This window comes from Chenopodium quinoa, unplaced genomic scaffold, assembly GCF_001683475.1.
Source record: "Chenopodium quinoa cultivar QQ74 unplaced genomic scaffold, ASM168347v1, whole genome shotgun sequence".
NCBI lineage: Eukaryota > Viridiplantae > Streptophyta > Magnoliopsida > Caryophyllales > Amaranthaceae > Chenopodium > Chenopodium quinoa.
Genome location: NW_018743051.1, coordinates 754351 through 775719, shown reverse-complemented (window position 1 = coordinate 775719; position 21369 = coordinate 754351). Strand labels below are relative to the sequence as shown.

General features: G+C 34.2%; 2 protein-coding genes across 2 annotated transcripts; one reads left to right on the top strand and one right to left on the bottom strand.

The window, feature by feature from the left end:
• LOC110730991 lies at positions 1–10897 on the bottom strand. The gene is made up of 3 exons (XM_021910843.1): positions 9908–10897; positions 3664–3832; positions 1–703 (listed from the first exon to the last, which is right to left on the bottom strand). The coding sequence occupies exons 1-3, from the start codon at positions 10703–10705 to the stop codon at positions 258–260; spliced, it is 1413 nt and encodes a 470-aa protein (XP_021766535.1). The 5' UTR covers positions 10706–10897; the 3' UTR covers positions 1–257.
• Positions 10898–17566: 6669 nt separating this feature from the next.
• Positions 17567–19370, top strand: LOC110731051 (protein FAR1-RELATED SEQUENCE 5-like). Its single transcript, XM_021910903.1, has 2 exons — positions 17567–17699; positions 18256–19370. The coding sequence occupies exons 1-2, from the start codon at positions 17567–17569 to the stop codon at positions 19368–19370; spliced, it is 1248 nt and encodes a 415-aa protein (XP_021766595.1).
• Positions 19371–21369: the final 1999 nt, after the last annotated feature.

Below are 21369 nucleotides of genomic sequence, written 5' to 3'. Positions count from 1 at the left end.
TTAAAGGGATGCTGACTATAAGCAGTATAGCAGCAATGTCAAACATCTGCAGGGAGGGGGTACGAAAGTTTCCTCAAGACAAGGTAGGATCATCACGTAAATTGCAGTAAGATACTGCAAAAAGATTAAGGAATGATGAATCATTTACATTTCTCCCTTAATTATACAGCTGCAAATTCATACAAGTCAGCTAAGCTTTATTAAGGCCTACCTCTCTTTTTTTTTTGAACGGTATTAAGGCCTACCTCTCAAAAGAATTACAAAGAATTAATAAGGATTTTTTTCATATTGTCAATCAATTCTTGCATTTGTTCTCTTGAATGCAAAGGAAATGGATAGACACATGCACAATCCAGTTTGCCTTGCCTTACAGTATCAAATATAGCAATGGTAGGGCCCACACCATGAGTAGAGGCACAGCCCATGTAATCTTCTATCCCTAGTTCCTTATGATCCTCATTTGTTTCATCAATTACTGGATCTTCAAAAACTGAGATAAAGGAGGTTCTCAAGGAAGAAGATGGAGTCAAACCTGGATTTTCAATGGCCCGGCACATGAGAAAGTTGAGGTCAGCCATGTCCGAAAAATGCTTGTTTGAGTTCTTTGCATCTGCAAAGGATGTGTAAGTTCTTCCTGCGAGCTCCCACAGCTCCTCGCCTCCTTTCATGTCATGAGTATTGAGGATGGCAGAATGATAGAATCCTGAATCCATGCATGGAGAAGCAGCAAGGTTATTTTCAAACAAAATTTGTATGTTAACAAAGTTTACAACAAATTCACGTCAAAAAATGCTAAACTTCCACATAACAGCTGACAGTGGACAAAATTCACATTTCCAGGTGCTTGTATGTATTTTCATACAGTAACCAAATTTACTGGAATAACTCCTTCCTTTATACATGCAATAGAGCAGCGTGTATTTACAAACAATTGGGAATCATTAAGGAAAAAAATTAACACAAAGCAAACCATTTTATCAGATTAGTCTGACAAGACACATTGGACACTCAGAATTTCCTCCCTTTTTTTACATGTATCAATAATGCAGAATAGAGTGAAGGGGAGCCAGAAATCCTTTAAAAACTTAGAAAATAAAGGAAACTTCTAGGGTTTTCTAAAGAATCCCCATGAAACACACGTAAAGATAAGCTAGAAAGAAAGAAGAAATAATAAAAATAAAAGCACAATCGTTCCTCTGTACTCAATCACCCACTTACCCATAGTTAACAATCACAATCTTTGCTTCCTCTTAAGCTATCCAAAACTCAAGTAACATCTTTCACTTCCCAAACTTCATACCGAGTATCAGTGATACCTGATAACTTTATATGGGTCCTCATTCCTCAAAACATGCATCTTGTCATTAGTTTGAAGTCTCTTCAAGTTTTTCTTCCTAAAAGCTCTCATGTACTTTAAAGCTATAGCCTTCAAAATAGAAGTTGGAAACAGCGAAAATAAGTGTCACAGTTAATTGTCCTTAAGTGGTTTTAAGAGGAAATGCTTTATCTGGATTCCTTGGAAGTAGTAGGCCTAAGAATACCCAACATAAGCAAGCTCATTCAACTCCTAATCTTAGAAGCAGTAGACCTAAGAATTACAATGTCCAAGGTTCTTCCCATAAAACAACTAGACTCCACTTACTTGAGAAGCTTTGGGAAGTGAACTCGGTAACTCTAGTTGCTCCATACCAAAGGAAATTAAATTTCTGGCAGAAAATCCAAAGCCATTTTCCCATCAAAGACTTGTTAATGACACCAGCAACCAATAAACATAACTCCCTCAGCTTTGGGGTTATATATTCTCTGCCATCTCAAATCCAAGAGCACAAAAATTCTAGTGTAACCTGAGCTATCAGCCACAGCAATTCGAAACTCAAAAGGAACAAGTTTTACAGGATAATTATAGAAAGACAGATTGGATATACATAATGAAGTCCTCAAAAGAAAACTAGGAAATTAAATCATTATCCAACAAAGAAACATTTCAATCTTTATACTCTCTAAATCTCTGGATCCTTAGAAGTCACTCCTAGTTTTGTTCCCATAAGCAGGCCAAGCTTGGTAAAGGAAATTAAGGCTTCACCCACCTAAGAAACACAAATTCTGGACTCGCAAAGAAACTCAAACCTTGAGAAATAAACTGTAGAGGAATCAAAGTATTATGAACAAGTCTCCCCTCTGCCAATTTGGAAATTACTAATGAAGTGTCCTTTTCCTTAAAAACATTTATTTCACAACACTCACCACCAAGCAAAAGAAAAGGAGGACACCAAGCATATTTAAACTAGTTCCAGACATCAGTGGTTTCATAGCTGCTTTCTACTTCGATCGCCTATTACTAGCAGTAATGGACTCAGATTATTACTAACTTGCTCACACAAAATAACAGGAAAATAGAGAGAAAAGATTTGATTAATAAAATTCAATCTTTTTAATAGCTTGTAGTGATTGGTAGCTTAAGCCTATCACTCTCCAAGGTAGTGAACTTTAGGTCACAAGTCTCTTAAAACTTTCTCACCAATTTCCTGCCTAATCATTTCTTCTCTCTATTTATGTACATGGTTTCAATCCCTAGGATGATTCTAGACTGAGCATTTGTCTCGTGATAGGTGACCTCTCTTAATTTTTTGCATATCCTCCCTTTATGTATACTAACTTTGATGGCTACTAAGAAAATTAGACTACCCGTAATGCCCCTCCCCTAGGACAGTTCGCTGACTCATCTAAAGGCACAAAGCAAACAGCAGACTGGTTAAGGAACAAGGCAAAGGACCTCCAAAATAAAATCGTCAAGCAATGACGAGGATATTCTTGTTATTTGTTGAGTTAGTAATGCATTTGTATGCTACTATGCACACGAAACAAAAAGGAAGGAGGCCAGGCTTGCGCAGAAAAAGTGCCAACAAGTGCACAAGGTTGCTAAGTCTCACCAAGCTGGTTCAAGGGAAAGCCTTTGATTACCAGTCCTAATCCCTGTTTATAGAGTGTTCTTAAATTCTTCTGACCTAAATTGATTGGAAAACGTCGTTAATTGATCAGACCCATCAGGGGGTGCATAAGCATCTCCAAATACAACAAAAGGAAATTGCAGACTGCTGCAAGGCTAGGCTGAAACAAAGTCCATAGCAACAATAGTTTTTATTACTTTAATCTATCCTTTTTGCTTTTCTCACTTAGTAAAGGGAGAAGGAACATGGTCGCTTTCATTAAAAGCTAACGAAAAAACTTCATAAAGCTATCCTGAACTATACCATGATTTTTATCAGTTACCCTCACATTTAAAACTTCTCCTTGTCATATTAGGATGTTCTAATATAATCAAATAATGTGTAAAAAGGGTTCATGAATTTAAGAAGTAACTTTAATATTAGCTTAATTTTGAAAACAACTCACATTAAAACAAAGTTGAAAAAGAATTACTAATTGGTAAGTACTATTAGTATAAAAGTATTAGCGACTACAATAGCAACCCAAACTAATATAATACCATATAGTGATCTGAAAATACCATACAGGTGGTCATATAGTAGCAGGAAAACCTTAATGCCAAGGAAAAGAAGAAAGACACTTGTTTCATTAATATTAATTCACAAAGCACATGATACAATCTGATTCTGTGAAGATAATTCAGATGTATAGCAAATAAAGACCGTACAGACTTACCAACATGATGGCTAGAAAGGGCAGGCTCAAGAAGTTTACGACAATCAATCAGAGTCACCACAGCATACTTCTCCCATTCACCATCAGGAAGGCATTTGGACAACCGTGCGGCAATCAAAGCTGCTGCTGACAGGGCACCACATAATTTAATCCCTCTAGTCTTGCATCCCTGAAATATTTTGAATCAGTAATCTTTAAGCAGGTCCTTCCAGAAAGAATTGCATGCTCACAACTCTTTCCTTCTGAAGCGATATGTCAAATAAGCATGAACCAATATTTAACATTCATGAACTAAAAATTCTGATGCAAACATGAGTCAACATCACTAGCCTCAGGCTGCACCATGAAATTGAAATTAGCTACTGCTCCCTTCCTGTTCCTACTTGTTACTGTAGCTCAGAGCATTTTAATGAGAAGAATTGTGGTCTTTCTGTATTCTTTTGATTCAATTTTCCTCTATTCTCCACCACTAAATGCAATGAACCAGATTGGAAGATGATGCTTGCTGATTGAGATCCTGCTTGGTAGGTCCTAAGCATATTATTTTCAGGCTATTTCATTGTTAGTAGATGTTTAATTTGCTTCTTTTCTAATGTTATTTGTTTTGTTTCGTTGTACTCCAGTTAAATTCTATAACCCAATTCTTGGAACATACAATCCCATCTAGAGAAATTACCAGAAGGTGGGTTCTCACTCTTTTCAGTAAAAAATATATCATGGATAGGGTACTCCCAGATGAGCGTATAATTCAATAAAATGGAGCTATAGCAGCAAAAATGAGCATATATGTTTGTAATCTTTGAGCTATAAGTTCATAAATTTTGAAAGTATATGTTATATGTTCATTTAGGACCATGATATAATCATTGGGTTTCAAGGTTTCTAATACTACATTAAGCTCTTGATACAATTTACATATGTTTAGAGGTTGCCAACATTGGGTAAAAAGAGGGGTAAAAGTAAGGGCAGTAAAAACTATGGGCTGCAATCATAGGCCTGGATTGAGTTTAAATTGTTTCGCCAGTAGATTTCCCCCTTCATATGAATGATATGAGGGTAATTCATTACTCTACCCCCCCCCCCCTCTCACTGTAATAACAACCCACATAATAGTTCAGCCCCAACACTCAGTGTCTCTCTCCTCTCCTCTCCTCTCCTCTTTTATTGATTTATTTTGATTGATTTCACAAACAATAGCTTCAAGCCCACCAGTCTACAATTGTTTTGGAAACCTTCTTCTTCTACTGTTGATGATATGAAACTCGCATCGCAACACTGATGTTTCTCTCTTATACGACCAGTGTTGCTCTATGGTATAGAATGTTGGGCTTTTAAGAAAAAGCACATTGAAAAGATAGAGGTTACAGAGATGCGAATATTAAGGTAGATGTGCAGGAGCACTCTAAGAGATAGAATCAGAAATGAGGTTATTCGCAAGAAGGTAGGTGTGGCAGGCATTGACAAACTAAGGGAAAATCGTCTACGTTGGTTAAGGCATGTAAGACAGAGACCCGAGGGTGCACCAATACAAAGAGTGGAAGAGTGGGACCATGGAGGGGTTAAACGAGGGAGATGGAGACCGAAAATGACTTGGTTGGAAGGAATTAGAAAGGATATGAAGTATATGGATGTGCATGAAGATGAGGCATTGGATCGGAAGGGATGGAGGAGGAGGATCTTTGTTGATGATTACACGGAATAATCAAATTTGGTTCATGTAGCCGACCCCACTTATGGGATTAAGGCTTTGATTGCTTGATCTCTCATCAGAAATCTGAATCTGGTAAAAAAAAAAAAAAAAAAAAGGTAATTGATTCTAAAATTCCTTCATACCACAATTATTAAAAAAAAAATGGAAAAATAAATCAAACTTGTATTTATTACTGACAAATTAACTAACATCTTTGGAAAAATTAGCGGATTAGCCCCTAAATGAGTCAATTGGTGTCCTGGTGATGGATCCTCCCACAACTATCCCCACTACTCACTAAACTCAATCTAGGCTAGGCCTCAGTGTATTTTTGTCTTTTCCTCACCAAATACTTTGGTTAGATATTTCCATCAATAAAACAAAGCTACTTTTAAACACCCTCCCCCCCCCCTCCCCAGACAAATAAATTTTTATAAAAAAAAAAAAAAAAAAAAAAAATCAGTAAAGAGTAGTCAGGTATAGCAAAAATGAGAAGTAATGAAAAAATATAATGAAAGAAGAGGGGATAAACAGAAACCAGCCATGCCAAAGTATATCAACTATCCAACTGCCTAAAGTTCCAAACAACATTAAGTAACACCAGATAACATTATGTGATATGATATGGAGCAAAAGCATACATATAACAGCATCAAAAACTGGGAGTGCATGCAGATTGTTGTGGCTGAGCCAGAAGTAATTCTTCACTATCAGTCAAAAGCATTCACTACCAGAAAAACTAGCTTCGTATCTAAGGTCAGTAGCGATAGGCGGTTCATTAAAAGGTTTATATGCCATTAATCTATTCAAAATTTCATATAGGAGCCTGACTGATGCTGAATGTCTTAAGGAAGAAGCAGTAACATAGTAACCAGTTCAGGAGAATAAAAAACGGTGCTAAATGTGTCCAGGTGAGATGGAAACAAAGGAAGAGGAGTTTGTCTTGTCCAGGACTACAGGCTCTGAAACCCCTCTGCCACTTGCTGACACGCAGAATGTGTGTCAAACCAAAGAGGAGCAATATCAATCAATCAATCAAAGCCTTAGTCCCAAAAGTGGGACAATAATGATATAATAAAAGGAAATGACATATTTTCTTCAAAAATAAAAAAAGGAAATGACATATTAAAAGGTAAAAAACCTCAAGAGGGCAGGCCACAGCTACTTTTTTCATAGGGATGGTTTACTTTCAAATGGCTATGAACTGAAAAAAATTGGCATAACAAAAACAGCCCATAAATCAGAATCTATTACTTTATGTTCAATGAAATCCATGCTCTTTCACACAATAAATTCACATCTCCCAATCTCACACCCAAAAAAAGCAAAAATAAAAACAGTAACCTCTTCTTAACATCTTCTTTCAACATACCACTTTAAAAGAAAAGAAATAAAACTCTCTCCTAAGGTTTTAACTTCTAATTGTTTGTTTAAACCTTCTCCAAAGTAGTTTTAATCCTTAATCATATATGAAGTGCTTTTAATGAGGAAAGAGATATTTTGAAACCTAAACGAATTTATTACTTAGTAAATTTTCCTAGCCCTCCTAATCATCATCCTGATTTCCAATGTACCTGAATTTCACATAGATGTCTTAAATTTCCCTCCATATATGTCTAATCCTAACAGGGATGGGTTTGTATGGATATTGGAGAGGCTGGATTTTATAATTGTGTTCTTAATGTCTTAAAGATGAGTCCGAGTGAACAGCAAAAGGAAAGACTAGAGGACTGCGCACCAGAACACAACCATCGGCAACAACAATAAGTGAATACTGCCACTTCCCTGACTCCCAACTGCCACCCTTCCCGGCTTAACAAAGGTTGAAGAACATTACATTTGATAATGGTCCAAAACTCCAAAAGATTAGACAATTGTGAAATGCCAACCATGGAGCATAGAAGACCAAATTGCCTTGAAAATTCTTTGGGGACATATCATAGCAAACAGTAACAGAACATGAGAGAAGGTTTAAGTATTAAAGTATCAAACAAGGTAATAAGAGATAATTGTGTGATTGAGGTTGAAGAAAGCTATCAGAGAAGAATAAAAGGCGTTTTCTTTCCTTTCAAAAAGATATGAAAGTATTTTTGGAAAATTGATCTAGTTATAGGCATACAGTTCCAGTTTGCACCTTCTGCTCATCTTCCAATGTCCTAAATCATCCGCCCCTCCACCCCTCCTTTTCATAAACACGTTCCTCCATGTTGTGAATTTTTGGCTGCCAAACCTCCCTTGCAACAAGTGAAGATACCAGTGCACACATGCTCCCATCTCCCTCCATTATCTTCACCTGAGATCATCATCTCCTGTAAAGAACTGGTTACTGCTACTTACTGCTGCCCTAAGGATCAAGCGCCAGCCAAAATAAGAGAAAGGTCCACATACAAAAGAATCCATGCTATGTCCTATATATGCCATTAGAAACTCGTATCAAGGTAAGCCTTGGTGCTTTTTTTTTTTTTGGGGGGGGTGGGGGGTGGGGGGGACGGTGAGTACATGAGACAATGCACCACAAACCATTGCTACTAGCTCAGTGTTGCTGAAAATTATCAGTAAAGGGACTATAGCAACAAACTAAATGTGGCTTTTTTTTGTGATGGGAGAGGTCAACATGTAAAACCTAGATCTTCCTAACGTCACATAATTGTAAATGAGAGGCCAGATTGCCAGAACACTGAGACAAATAACTTCTTTTTTTGGTTATAGCTACTAAAAGTTCACAACAATCAGGTGATCTAATTATGCATTCCAGGTGCATTTGAAATAAGACTGCAAACGACACTGGTTTTTTAGGGGGGATGCAACACCTTATTTGTAATTTTGTGAGAAATGAGAAGCACCAACTTCCAGCCATTCATAATGAATTAATGACGAGTGTATGGGTGAAGAATATCCCTATTAGTATAATTCAGCAGCATTACAATAATAAAGGTTTTTTAACAGACTGTAGTAACTTGTAAAGCAATACAGCACTACGTTACAAAGTGATTATATAAATTATTATTTAAATTATGGTCAGTGTAGTGATAAATTAACAACAAATGCACGACCAAAGGATCTATAAAATCCAACCTAAAGCATTATTAGAGTGTAAAAGATGAAAATAATAATTTCTGATGATCATATACTGCTAAATTATACTTCAAAAGGACAACAATGGATGAAAGAAATGTCACTGGAGCTTCATAATAAGTTACAGTACCATCAAAAAATTTCACCCTGATTGGACAACCATCGCCACCAATACCATATAATTCACCAGCCAAAGCCACGATCAACAGTAATCCATCAGGAATGCTATGACAAACTTTTGCCCTTGACAGTCAAAGGCCTATTTATAATACTAACAAAATTATATACCAATACCCAAGAAATCTTTGCTTGAATACCTTTCTTAGTACCTTAAGCAAACTTTCCTTCATCGGCAACTTGAAACCTACCAATTCTGGCCTACTTGATACTATGAAAACCAACAATATTACTTCAAATTCCTTCTGTTGATGAAATCTTCACAAAACAATTTGATCAACCCATCATATGCATGTGAGTTCCTTTGTTGGGTTTTAAGTCAGAATACAGTGAGACTAATAACCCAATCAACATATCACTCTTACAAAGATGAATGTCTAGTTTCATGAAGCTAACCAAAAATATGATTAAATAGGCCAACAACACAAAGGTAACACTAGCTCCTTTAGTGTATTTTGCTTGAATACCTTTTTAAGTATCTTAAAATTAAAAATTTCTTGATTGACAGCTTAAAACCTGACAACATTTGATCTATCGCTACAACCATGTCAACCGACACCACTTCTTGCTTCAAAATCCTTCTTTTTGATAAATTCATCAATCATCACAAAACATTCAACCAACCCATCATATGTATATGAGTTCCTTTCTAAGATTTGCACATCAAAAGTAGAAAGTAGTAAATCATACACCCAAAAATCTTGCATCCCTCTAAAAATTGGCATTTTAGTATGCTTTATCCAGGCTTTTCTATGTTCGAGTTTCATTGTTATCATCTTTTTTTTTTTTTTTTTGCCAAGACCATTGGTATCATCTTTACATAGTCATTGTCTCAAACTACTACCATTGTATAACACTATTGGGGTAAAATTTCCCATTTCCTTTAACTCAAATGATAACAATACTGAAAGCAACCAGAGCAATACCCAAAGCTCAAAAACGTACATTCATTAGTCATACTTTCATTTCATTTTATAAACACATCTATAGTATTATACATCGTATACAATATGAAGTTATTCTATACCTATACCAACACAACCACTCTAAAACAAAAACCAAATGCCTCGCTTTATTAACCAAACGAGTTTAATCTACAATATTACGATTTATATCCCTACATTGTACAATCGTCCTCCATGTCCTAACATCAATATTCTAAAAACCATTCATGCAATACACAATTAGAAAAAACTAGCTAATCATATAAGCAAATCCAAGTAATCAATATACATAATTCAACATCATTTCAATAAAACACAATTGAAAACAAATGACCAATGTATAGCATAATATATATACCTCAAGTAACTTGGTGGTATGATCCGAATCCATTAACAACCTAACAACCCGGGAACTACGAGGCGAATTCGGGTCCACAAACTCCAAATTACTCAACCGGAAGGAATTCAAAGAATAACCCAGCATATCCACCCCACGAGACCAAAAGGGCTTATTCGTCTTTCCACTCGGAATATACTCTTCAACCCCCAAACCCACTTCTCCCTCCTCCTCCTCCTCCTGGGACCCACCACCACCACTCATCATCAACCCCGTCAATTCCTTCATCACCGCAACCGCAGCCGTCCGATCACACGCCCCAGTATGAAGCTTAATCATAACCGCCCATTTTCCTCTCTCCTCAATCTCATACACACTCGCATGCAACACATCAACGCCATCATCATCATCATCTTCCCCCGATGAACGGTCGAGATTCTTCCAGGGGTTATCGTTGAGCTCGTGTTCTAGAAGGATCTGGAAGGAGCTGATATCAGTGGGACCCACATTGGGTTTTTGCGATTGAATGATCTGAGAAGTCGATTGAAGATCAAAGTGGTAGAGAATGAGGGAGGAAGAAGAAGGGATGAGGAGAGAGAAAGTGGAGGTAGAAGGGTCGAAATGGAGTTTGGCGCGGAGAATAGGGTGGGAATTCTGGAGTTTGTGAAGAGCGGTTTGGAGAAGAGAGAAATCAGGGTGTTTGTTAAGGAGAAGAGATAAAACTGTTATTCCTGTGCCCCCAATAACGGCTTTGCACCAGCTGTTTTCGGTGCCGCCGATTGGCCGGATTTTGGCCGGAGTTTGATCGGAATCCGCCATTAAAGAGGAGAAGAGAGAGATATGAGAGGAGTGTAATGATTGAAATAATAAAGTTGGTTTGAGTTTGGTTTTCGTTTTCGGTTAGCTGCAATAGAGGTTTGTGGAATTGAGTGAGATTAGCAATAAATGTTAATCTAACGTCGTTATCGTTGAGCAGAGGAACTAGTATTGTTTGGTTGATGACAAAAAAAATGGGGACGTGAGCATTCGTATTGGGCAATTACTCCGTATTAAATAAGAGCATTCTCATTCATGGCCAAAAAAATGCCCGGAGAATTTAATGGTAAAAATGCTAAAATTGTTATCTTACTCATGAGCAAAAAAAAAACATATGTCTATGAGGAGATTATCAAATGCAATGACAAAAATAAATTGCTACAGTACCTATGGGCCCATGAGTGTTTGTGAGAGAAAATATAGGAGAGATGGTGGTGTGGTTTTTTTTTTGTTTAGCCCATGAGTGTGGGAAGAGTTTTTAAATAAAAAGCCCATAAAAAAAATGGAAAAGAGGAGTGAGAAATTGAGTAGAGAGAGTGGCATTTTTATTTTTTGCCCATGAGTGAGAGTGGTCTTGAAACCCTCACTTGTTAGACCATTTCCAACAATGAGACTTAAATTTAAGTATTGGAATACAAAATGAGTGGTTTTTTTACCTCCAATGGTGATATCATACACACTTCTCAATTTAGTAACTCATGTGAAGTGTCACTTTCAATTTGGCTCACCAAATCCATTTATTTTTAATATCAAATATTGTAAGATTAAAAAAAAAGTAAAACTTAAATAAGTTACAAAATAATTACAATATTGACATGGGACCCACACTTTTTGTCAAATGAGACTTAAAGTTGAGTATTCTAACTTAGCAACTTTTTTTTGGCGTTGCTAAGTTTAGATACCAACTTGTTGGTATACATTGCAAAAAATACTCTCTCTCTTAAAGATACTCACTTGAGTCTCACCATTGGAGAGGGTCTTAAGTTTGTTACTTTGTTAGTTGGAGAAATGAGAAAATGGTCATTATTAGTGTTTCACTTAATAGGATATGATAGGAAGGGAATATCACTACTCATCACTAATATATAAAGCCGATCTCGCAGCCAGGCCACGTGGCAGCAATACTTGACATTTTAATTTTTCGTCAAGTGTCGTGTCACGTAGCCGACAAATATGATGCAAAATAATCAAATTTTGGATAGATATTTGAAGATAAAAATGTTGTATAGAGTTTTATTATCGATATACTACTAATATTTCATTTTTACAAAATTAATTATAACTTTTAATAAAAATCTAATAACTCGGTTCTATTTTCATCATAAAATTCATTTTAAAAGGTTCTATAAAATAAGATCCATTTATAATATATTTAAAATAATAGAAAATTAGTCAAAGAAAAAAAGTTTTAATCAGTAATACTTTCAGTTTTGTAAACATAATTTAAGTATGATATCACATTTTAAATATTATGCATTAACAAAAGTAATTATGTAACTGTATTTAACATTCAAGCCAAAAGTTTTATCCTAAAATTCAGTAAAATACTCTTATCCGTTATGTCTTAATTCAATTCATATATTGTGTGTATATAATATTAGATTATGACAATGTATTAAAGTGAGTGTGATTAATTATACTAAGGGGTCATTCTGATTCACTAAACCGCGCTTAACTGATTAGACTTGAACTGAACTGAAATTAAGATGAAGAGAACAAGCCCTAAATTTGACGAACTACAAGTTTCCTAAATTACTACGTAAGTAATACCTCCGTTTCAGATTATGTGCAACGATTAGACATTGTCCCTCTCTGCTTTATGTCAAATCGTTGCACATAACCTGTAACGGAGATAATATAACTTTATTCAAAATTTAAAAAAAAAATGTTAAATTATAGCTTTCAATATTTTTATCTCATAAATTTATTATTCTTCTATCATAATATCTGTTGCTTAAAAATAAATCCATTTATAATATATTTAATTAATAAGTGGCTTAAATATATTTCAAACTTTAAATTACGAATGTTATAAAATTAAATCAAGATCCGTGCCAAAGTTTCAAGACTTTGGAGCAAAGCATACACATGTATTCAGAATTCATACTGATCTCCCATTATAGCTAAAATTAAAGACATTAAAATCACAACTAATCCTACAAATTTCATCCAATAATATGAAATTAGGTGCAACTCCAAATTGATTTCTTAATTACTCTGGCCATGCTACTTGCATCACTTTCAAGAACTACCACATGTAGTCTAAACTCTTTCCTAAACTATTATACTCGTATAGATAAAACTATATTATTATTTATTTTATAAGTATGATTATCTAAGAGACTATTAATCCATGAGTTGAAAAATAAAATTAAAAAAAAAAACATATATATTTTAGATAAAAAATTTAATATTAAAAATTAATAAACAAGTCGGGCATCGCACAAGCACAAAACTAGTAAATATATAATCCAAAATCATTACGCCCTATATATTACTATATTATAAGCTTTGGCCCTTTTAGCCGTGGTCATTAATGGTATGGCTCATTGGCTCAAACTAGTTTGGCCCATAAATGTGCAAGTATAGACTAACCTTAATTTTATTATTATTATTATTATTATTATTATTATTATTATTATTTGTTCAAAATCCGAGTTGACCTAAAAAAAAACCAATATTTCTAGCTTGTCCCGATAATAAATCAAAATCTGAGTTGACCTAATCATTATTTTGCAAGTTTTGGGCACGAGATATTATACAAAGGTCTAGCTTGTCCCGATATTTATCATCTCTACATTTTTTGTGTTTATTTAGGGATAACATGTGGCAAATGTGTATATTGTAGCGCAATTATCTTAGTTAGAATGAGTATGGATATAACTTATGGGACTTAAGGTTGTTTTATTCACCTAATTTTCAAGTATCTAAACTATACTTGTATGGAGTACAATCTTATCTGAATTAATCTAATTTTATACGAACTTATCTAAAATTTTTGATTTTGTTATAACTTATTTTAGTTGCAAACTTAAAGGGCTCTTATTTACCCTTTATCGAAACGGACTATAAGCATAATAAAGTTCATACCTGCCATGGGTAGTGATAAAGTGGTGGATTTTAAATCATATGACTGTTATTCGCTTAAACACACCTCACATCCATCCTCTTATCCATCTTTACCTTTTATTACCAATTTACCACTATTTATTACAAAATTACAAACATAATTCCAATTGGGCTTAGTCGTATAATTGTTAACTTATTATAGGTGGGCAGTATATGGTTAAGAAACAAGTATATGCCGGTAAAAGTCGAGTAGTGGATATCTATTTTGATGTTATAGAGAATTTGGATGTTGAATACGTACCCACCATAAGTAGTGGGTAAGGGATAATATAGAATTTTTAGGCAGACGTGGGTATGGGAAGAGAAAGTTTATGAATACATACACTCCTTTGTTTGTCATTCATTCCTATGTTTATTCCTCCCTTATTTTTTATTGTCTCAATATCGTTTCACTTACTCATCTCTCACCTAAACAAGGGTGTCTGTTTTTTCACCCTAGCCTAGATGTTGGCATCCAGATAATACACCTCTACATAGACATGAAGTTTATTATTTGAGATGCCTCCATATAGATAGAGGTGTGAAATTTAAACACCTTGTAGACCCCTAAATCGTGTCTTCCTAATTTATAAGTCCAATGATTGAATTATACAATAGCTTAATTAATTGGTCCAAATATACGATCGAGGAAAAAAAATGCCGAATTCCATTTTCTTAGCTTAGTTTTGTAATTATCTAACCTATTTACATAAATGTAATCTCAATTTTAGTTGTTGGCCAAGTTTCTTGTTACTTAGCCCAAAATCAAACTCACTTAGCCTATATTCATAATGTTAGCCCGATCTTAGTTGTTTGTGAAATGGACGCTTTATTAACACGAGATGAGTATTTTAGATGATTTCAAACACCTAATACTTGATTCGTAAACCTGTACTAAGTCAAATCGAAGAGATGAGCCACTATTGAACAATAGTGAGTTAAGAATCTGATTTTGCAATGCATGACACATGTTAGATTTTAAGATCTCAAAATGGTAATCATGCTCTTCTCAAAATTAGTTTTTTATCAATGCAAAGAATGATTTGACATATTTCGAGTCGACTATTTAGGTTGAGTGTAGGTCTTTTTAAACACACGAGAGTGTGAGTTGGGAGGGCATTGTTCACATAAAGGGGTTGGATGGAGAGCGATCGAGTACACCTTTTACTCGCCACAAAAATGAGAGTTGAGTGTGTGAGCACTAGTCTTGAATTCTATATGCTCTTGTGGTTTGCTCAGTTTGACAATTGTTAGGGAAGATTGGTAATTAGATGGATTTGATTGGTTGACTTTGAAGCATGTTTATTTGATTTACCCTGGATCGTTTGTGCTTGATTTTTACTTTTTGGGGTGAAGTATATTTATTGATTCATTGATGAGATCTTTGCTTAGGGACAAGCAAAGGTTTGGCTTGGGGGAGTTTGATGTGTTTATTTTATATAGTATTTTACCCCCGTCCTTGGTCATAATTAGTAGTGTTTTTGGCTCTTTAGAGCCACTTTTATTACTAATTGGTGTTTTCTAGTGTTTTCGTAGATTTGGTTAACTTTTGCAGGGATTTATACTTTTGGAGTATTTTTCCGAGATATTTTGGAGCAATCACGAACATTGGAGAAGCACGACCAGATTTTATAGCCCAGGGCCGGTTAGAGCCATCGAACCAGTGATTAAGGGCTCGGTATAGGTGATACCGGGGCATTTGGACCGAGTATTCAAGACCGGAAGAGGAAACCCAGATTGGCCCGAAGAATTGGAGCCCAATCGTATTCCAAATAGTGGCCCAAGAGAGCCGCCCGGCCAAAGAGGCTGGCGCCCAGCCGGGCGCGAGATTAGTACTGACGAGCAAAAATGCGCGCCCGATCGGGCGGTGCCTCGCCCGATCGGTCTGTAGACACCCATTTGTGTCTCCTCAAAACCAAACCCAGTGATGAGTACTTTTCATGTCGAATCATAATCGAATGAAGTGAAAGTGTGGAAAGTTTAGTGTTGCGGATAGTTTTAATTCTTTTCTCTTCTCTCTATTTTTGAAAACTTATTTTAAACAAATAGTCAATCCAGTTTGTTTGGTCCATGATAAGGATCCAATAATGGTGTAGTTGGATGGGGTTTGAAAAGACCTTTCCAACGATATATTATAAGCCCAATTCCGATGAATATCGAGGAAGTTATGGCCAAAATACTAAACTGGGCCCGATTTGGTTTTTATATACGGCCCAATGATCTAGAGGAGAACATATTATTAATTATCATTCCTAAAGCTATTATGATTGATTATAGTCTTTTAGAATACTCTAGAAGGTTCTTTTAAATCCTAATGGAGTTAGGATTGATAATTATGTTCTAAAGAGTTTGAAATTGAATAAAACTATTCCTTTTAAAAATCCTTGTTTTGTACGAAGTGGAATATATTCAGATTTTATTTTCGTGCCTCATAATATTTATCAAAATTTTATATGGTTGGATAGATCTTGAAATTATCTTTCCAATGATATATTATAATATTAAATCCGAGTTATAACGAAAAAAATATGAATGAGACATGAAACTTTATCCAAAACTGACACCCTTCAACTATTTTGGCCATATCTTTTTATCTACATAATATTTTAGTCTTATTATAATTGGGTTCGAAAGTAGACTTTAAGATCTTTCCAACGACATATTATATGCATTATTTGGACTTCCGGATCAAAAGATATGATAAAAACAAAAACGCATGAATTTCTGAAATCAGCGCCTGGAACTAGGATAACAAAATAAGCCAGCACCAGCTATGATCGTACCTCTCTTAATAACAAAATACACACGTTGGAAATCTCATAAAAACGAGATTAGCGCACGCAAAACAAATCTAGCGCCAGCACCAGCTAATTGGCGCCAGGCGCCAATAACTGGCGTCAGGCGCCAATAACTGGCGCCAGGCCTGGTTCCAGGCGCTGATTTCAGAAATTCATGCGTTTTTGTTTTTATCATATATTTTGATCCGGAAGTCCAAATAATGCATATAATATGTCGTTGGAAAGATCGTAAATTCTAATTTCCAACTCAATTAGAATCAGATTAAAATATTTTGTAAATAAAAATATATGGCCAAAATAGTGGAAGGGTGTCAGTTTTGGATAAAGTTTCATGTCTCATTCATATCTTTTTCGTTATAACTCGGATTTAATATTATAATATATCATTGGAAACATAATTTCAAGATCTATCCAACCATATAAAATTTGGATAAATATTATTTGGCACGAAAATAAAATCTGAATATATTCCACTTCTTACAAAACAAGGATTCTTAAAAGGAGTAGTTTTATTCAATTTCAAACTCTTTAAAACATAATTATCAATCCTAACTCCATTAGGATTTAAAAGAACCTTCTAGAGTATTCTAAAAGACTATAATCAATTCTAATAGCTTTAGGAATGATAATTAATAATATGTTCTCCTCTAGATCATTGGGTCGCATATAAAAACCAAATCGGGCCCAGTTTAGTATTTTGGCCATAACTTCCTTGAAAATTTTTACCTACACCCTCCTTTAGCTATTGTTGTCTACTCTCCCCATGTAGCTACGTCGTTTTGATCATTCTTGGCTTTTTTTTTTCTTTCTTTTTTTTTCCTGACTTTCCTTCTTTTCTTTTAATTTTGCTTACTTATTGTTCAAGCTACCTATATATTTCAATTTCAACCTAATTTTTGTATTTTTGTCTCTTTTTTGTTCATTTTCTCTCTCTAGATCGTTCCTGTTTCTCTCAATTATGGATGAATTCGTGATTCTAGATGTTGATCGTGATTATGAACTTCAGCATTCTTCGATTTCCGAGTTTGATCGTGATTGTGAAGTTGTTTTTCCGTCTTCTACTGGATTGCTGAATTCATTTGTTGATCAATGTAAGTTGTTTTGATCATTTTTTATTTTGATTTCGTTGTTTTATGAATGTAATTAGTTTGATTATGATGAATGTGAGTTGTTTTGATTAATTTTGTTTCTGTTTTAGTTAATTAATGAATTTGATTTGTTTGAATATGATTAATGCTAGTTTTTTGAATTGATTTTGCTTTTGTTTTAGTTGTTTTATGATTTTGATTTGTTTGATTAAATTGTTTTTGTTTTAGATCAATTTAGTCTCTGTTTTAGCTTGATTTTGAGTACTCTGATTTTGATTTCTATTTTATTTTTATTTGTTATATAATTATTTGACTGCTTTTTTTATTTAGTTTTATTTGTGATTTTTGATTTTGATGGTTGATTATGGTACTGTGTATTATTATTTTGAATAGTTGAATAATTTTAAATGATCATTATCAATTACATTAATATTCAGTAATTTATTTTATTTAAATATTTTGATCATATTGATTATGCTAAATGATCATTTATATATGTACTGCTTTGTATTTGTACATATCTGTTATTTATTATGTTCATTTTTAAAAACTTATGCAGTGGGTACTAGTGATGAAATTATGTTTGAAGAGGCAACTAAATCAGAGTTACTTTATAAAGATTTTAATTCTGAAGAAGAAGCTTATGATATTTATAATGAATATGCTTTTAAGCATGGATTTGGGATTAGAATTGATAAAAGTAAAAGTCGAAATGATGGCTCTTTGAAGATGAAAAGATTTGTTTGTTGCAATGAAGGTTGGAAGGATGAGAAGGCAAAGAATAAAAGGACTTATGAGAGACTTAATATAAGAACTGGTTGTTGGGCTTTTATTCAGTTTAAGATTGATCGTTTAGGTTTATGGACATGTACAAAGCATCACATGAAACATAATCATCATATGATTCCTCTTGAAAAGAGACATTTGTTAAGGTCTCAAAGGAATGTTTCTAAAGAAAATTTGCAATTCATGTCTACATTGAGGTGTAGTGGAGTTAAAATTTCTGCAGCCTTGAGGGCAATGAAAAAGGATGTTGGTGGCTCTCCTAATTTAGGATTTACAGCACCGGATGCCTATAATGCTTTATCTGCTGAAAAACGAGCTTTACTTGATGGTTGTGACAGTCATCAATTGATCAAATACTTTGCTAAAAGACAACTTGATGAAGCTGAATTTTACTATGACTTTGAACCAGATGAGGATGGGTGTTTAGTTAACTTTTTTTGGCGTGATGGTCGGATGAAGAGAGATTATGAGTATTTTGGAGATTTGCTGGTTTTTGATACCACGTATAGGACAAATAAATATGGAATGATTTGTGCTCCATTTGTTGGTATGAATCATCATGCTAATAATCTCATGTTTGGTATGGGTTTTATTTTCAATGAGCGAACCGAGTCTTTTGTGTGGCTTTTTGATACATTCTTGAAATCTATGGGAAACAAAAGTCCTATCACAATTATGACAGATCAAGCTCAAGCTATTGCAGCTGGTATTCGGAATGTATTTCCTCCAAGTGTGCATCATCGTCTTTGTGTTTGGCACATTGAGCAAAATTCAAAGAAGCATATTGGGGCTTTGAGAGCTTTGGATGGATTTACAGATTTGTTTGGTTATTTGCTCAAGTATTGTGAAACCCCTGCTGAGTTTGAACATTTTTGGAAAAGGTATTGACAATTTTTTTTAATTATAATATGTATTTTCAAGTTTGTTTATATTAGTTATATAATATGATCATTTAGTTTTGTATATATGTACATTTTATGATATAATTTGTTCATTTATACAATATCTAATGATCATATGTTTTATGCAGAATGTTAATGAAATATAAATGTAAAAAGATGATTGGTTGTGTGATTTGTACAAGATTAAAGAGATGTGGTGTCCAGCCTATTCTAAGAAGCATTGGTCTGGTGGTGTTTTATCATCTCAACGAAGTGAAACTACAAATAAATCTGTTTCGGAAAGGCTTAATAAGACCCAAGGTTTGTGTGACTTCTACCATGTTTTTCTTGATGTTATCTCTGAGTGGAGGAGCAAAGAGAATGGAAATGATTTTAATACATTGAGGGGTAATCGTCATCTTGCTTTTGCTCATATTAGCATTTTAGTTCATGCTAAGTCTTTATACACCATTCAAGCATATATTATTTTTGAAGAGGAGTTCATTAAGGGTACTGCTTATGAACATTCTGATGTTGGTCTTCATTTTCCTGAATATTCGTACCATTTATGGAGATTTGGTAAAGATAAGATTAGGCATGAAGTTGTTTTCAACAAGGAAACTCATGATATATGCTGCACATGCATGTACTTTAGTGAAATGGGATTGTTATGTTCTCATTTTCTTCGTGTATACCATTTACATTGTGTACCTAAGATTCCGGATGAGTATATTATGAAGCGTTGGACCAAGGCTGCAATGTGTACTCATACTACTGTTCATAAACCTTCTTCAAGAACTAATTTGGTGTCCTCTACTGTTTGGAGGTCGCAAACATTAAGGAAGTTTGTGAAGTTGGTAACTAGTTGTCAAAATTCTTTGCCTACAAGAGCTGAAGTTGACCTCTATTTTGATATTTTAAAAGACAAAGTTAAGAGTGTTAGGGGCACAATTGATTTCAAGGAGGCTGCTGAAGGTGTTGAAATTGTTGATCATGAAGTTAATGATCCTCCCAAAAAACGACATGTTGGTGAGAGAAATGTTCGGCCTAAAAGTATTGTAGAAAAGGAGTTTAATAAAGATAGGGGTAATTGGAGGAAGAGAAAGTCTTTATATACACCTTACATGAGGGTTAAAGGTCAATCAGGAGTTCAGGTACTATTGAACATAAAGGTTTTTATATTTGATCATTTTATTTGATACTAATGTTTATTTTTTTTTGTTTTAGGAATTTGATGATATTGGACTTCCTGTTTCTTATGCTAATTCTATGTGTGATTCTGATGAACTGGTTATATTGAAAAATCCACCTTCTAAGGTAATATTTTAATAACTTTTTTTTTTCCTAAATTTGTTCATTTACGTTTTTATGAATGATCATATTTCATGTTTTTATAATTTTGGTTGCTAGGAAGGCATCTTCTGTAGAAAAAGATCCTTATTGTTCTAATGACTTTGATGAAAGTATTTTTAATGGTTTTAATCAGGTATTTGTTTTTTAATTCTTTTTATTTTAAAAATTATTGGCATTATGTAAATATAATTTTTGTATTCTTGTTTTGTTGGTTAATTGTAATTTTTTTTTATAGGTTGCTGTTGAAAGTTCTTTTGGATCCAATTTATCTTTTGATGAAGATATTTCTGCTCTTGCTAAGGTTTATTTACTCTTTTTAAATGTCATTTATAATTTTTTTTTATGTATATTTATATTTATTATAATGCTTAATATTTTTTATCCAGGAGAAGGATTTAAATTTTTCAAGTAATGCTCATGCTTCTTCAAGTGTTCCTCCAAGAAATTTTCAAGTTCCTCTAAGAAATGTTCAAGTTCCTCCAAGAAATGTTCAAGCTCCTCCAACAAATGTTCAAGGTCCTTCAAAAAATGTTCAAGTACCTCCAAGAAATGTTCAGTTACCTCTAAAACCTGTTCAAGTTTCTGTTCCATCGTCAAGAAGAATTGAAGTTACAGCTTCTTCAAATGATGAACAAGTTCAAGGCACTCAGCAT

Coding starts and splice junctions, on each gene's coding strand:
- LOC110730991 (XM_021910843.1), bottom strand. CDS start 10,705: ATGGCGGATTCCGATCAAACTCCGGCCAAAATCCGGCCAATCGGCGGC. Junction 3,833..9,907: donor ATACCACCAAGTTACTTGAG/GTATATATATTA, acceptor AAAATATTTCAG/GGATGCAAGACTAGAGGGAT. Junction 704..3,663: donor CCTTTCTAGCCATCATGTTG/GTAAGTCTGTAC, acceptor GCATGGATTCAG/GATTCTATCATTCTGCCATC.
- LOC110731051 (XM_021910903.1), top strand. CDS start 17,567: ATGGATGAATTCGTGATTCTAGATGTTGATCGTGATTATGAACTTCAG. Junction 17,700..18,255: donor GAATTCATTTGTTGATCAAT/GTAAGTTGTTTT, acceptor AAACTTATGCAG/TGGGTACTAGTGATGAAATT.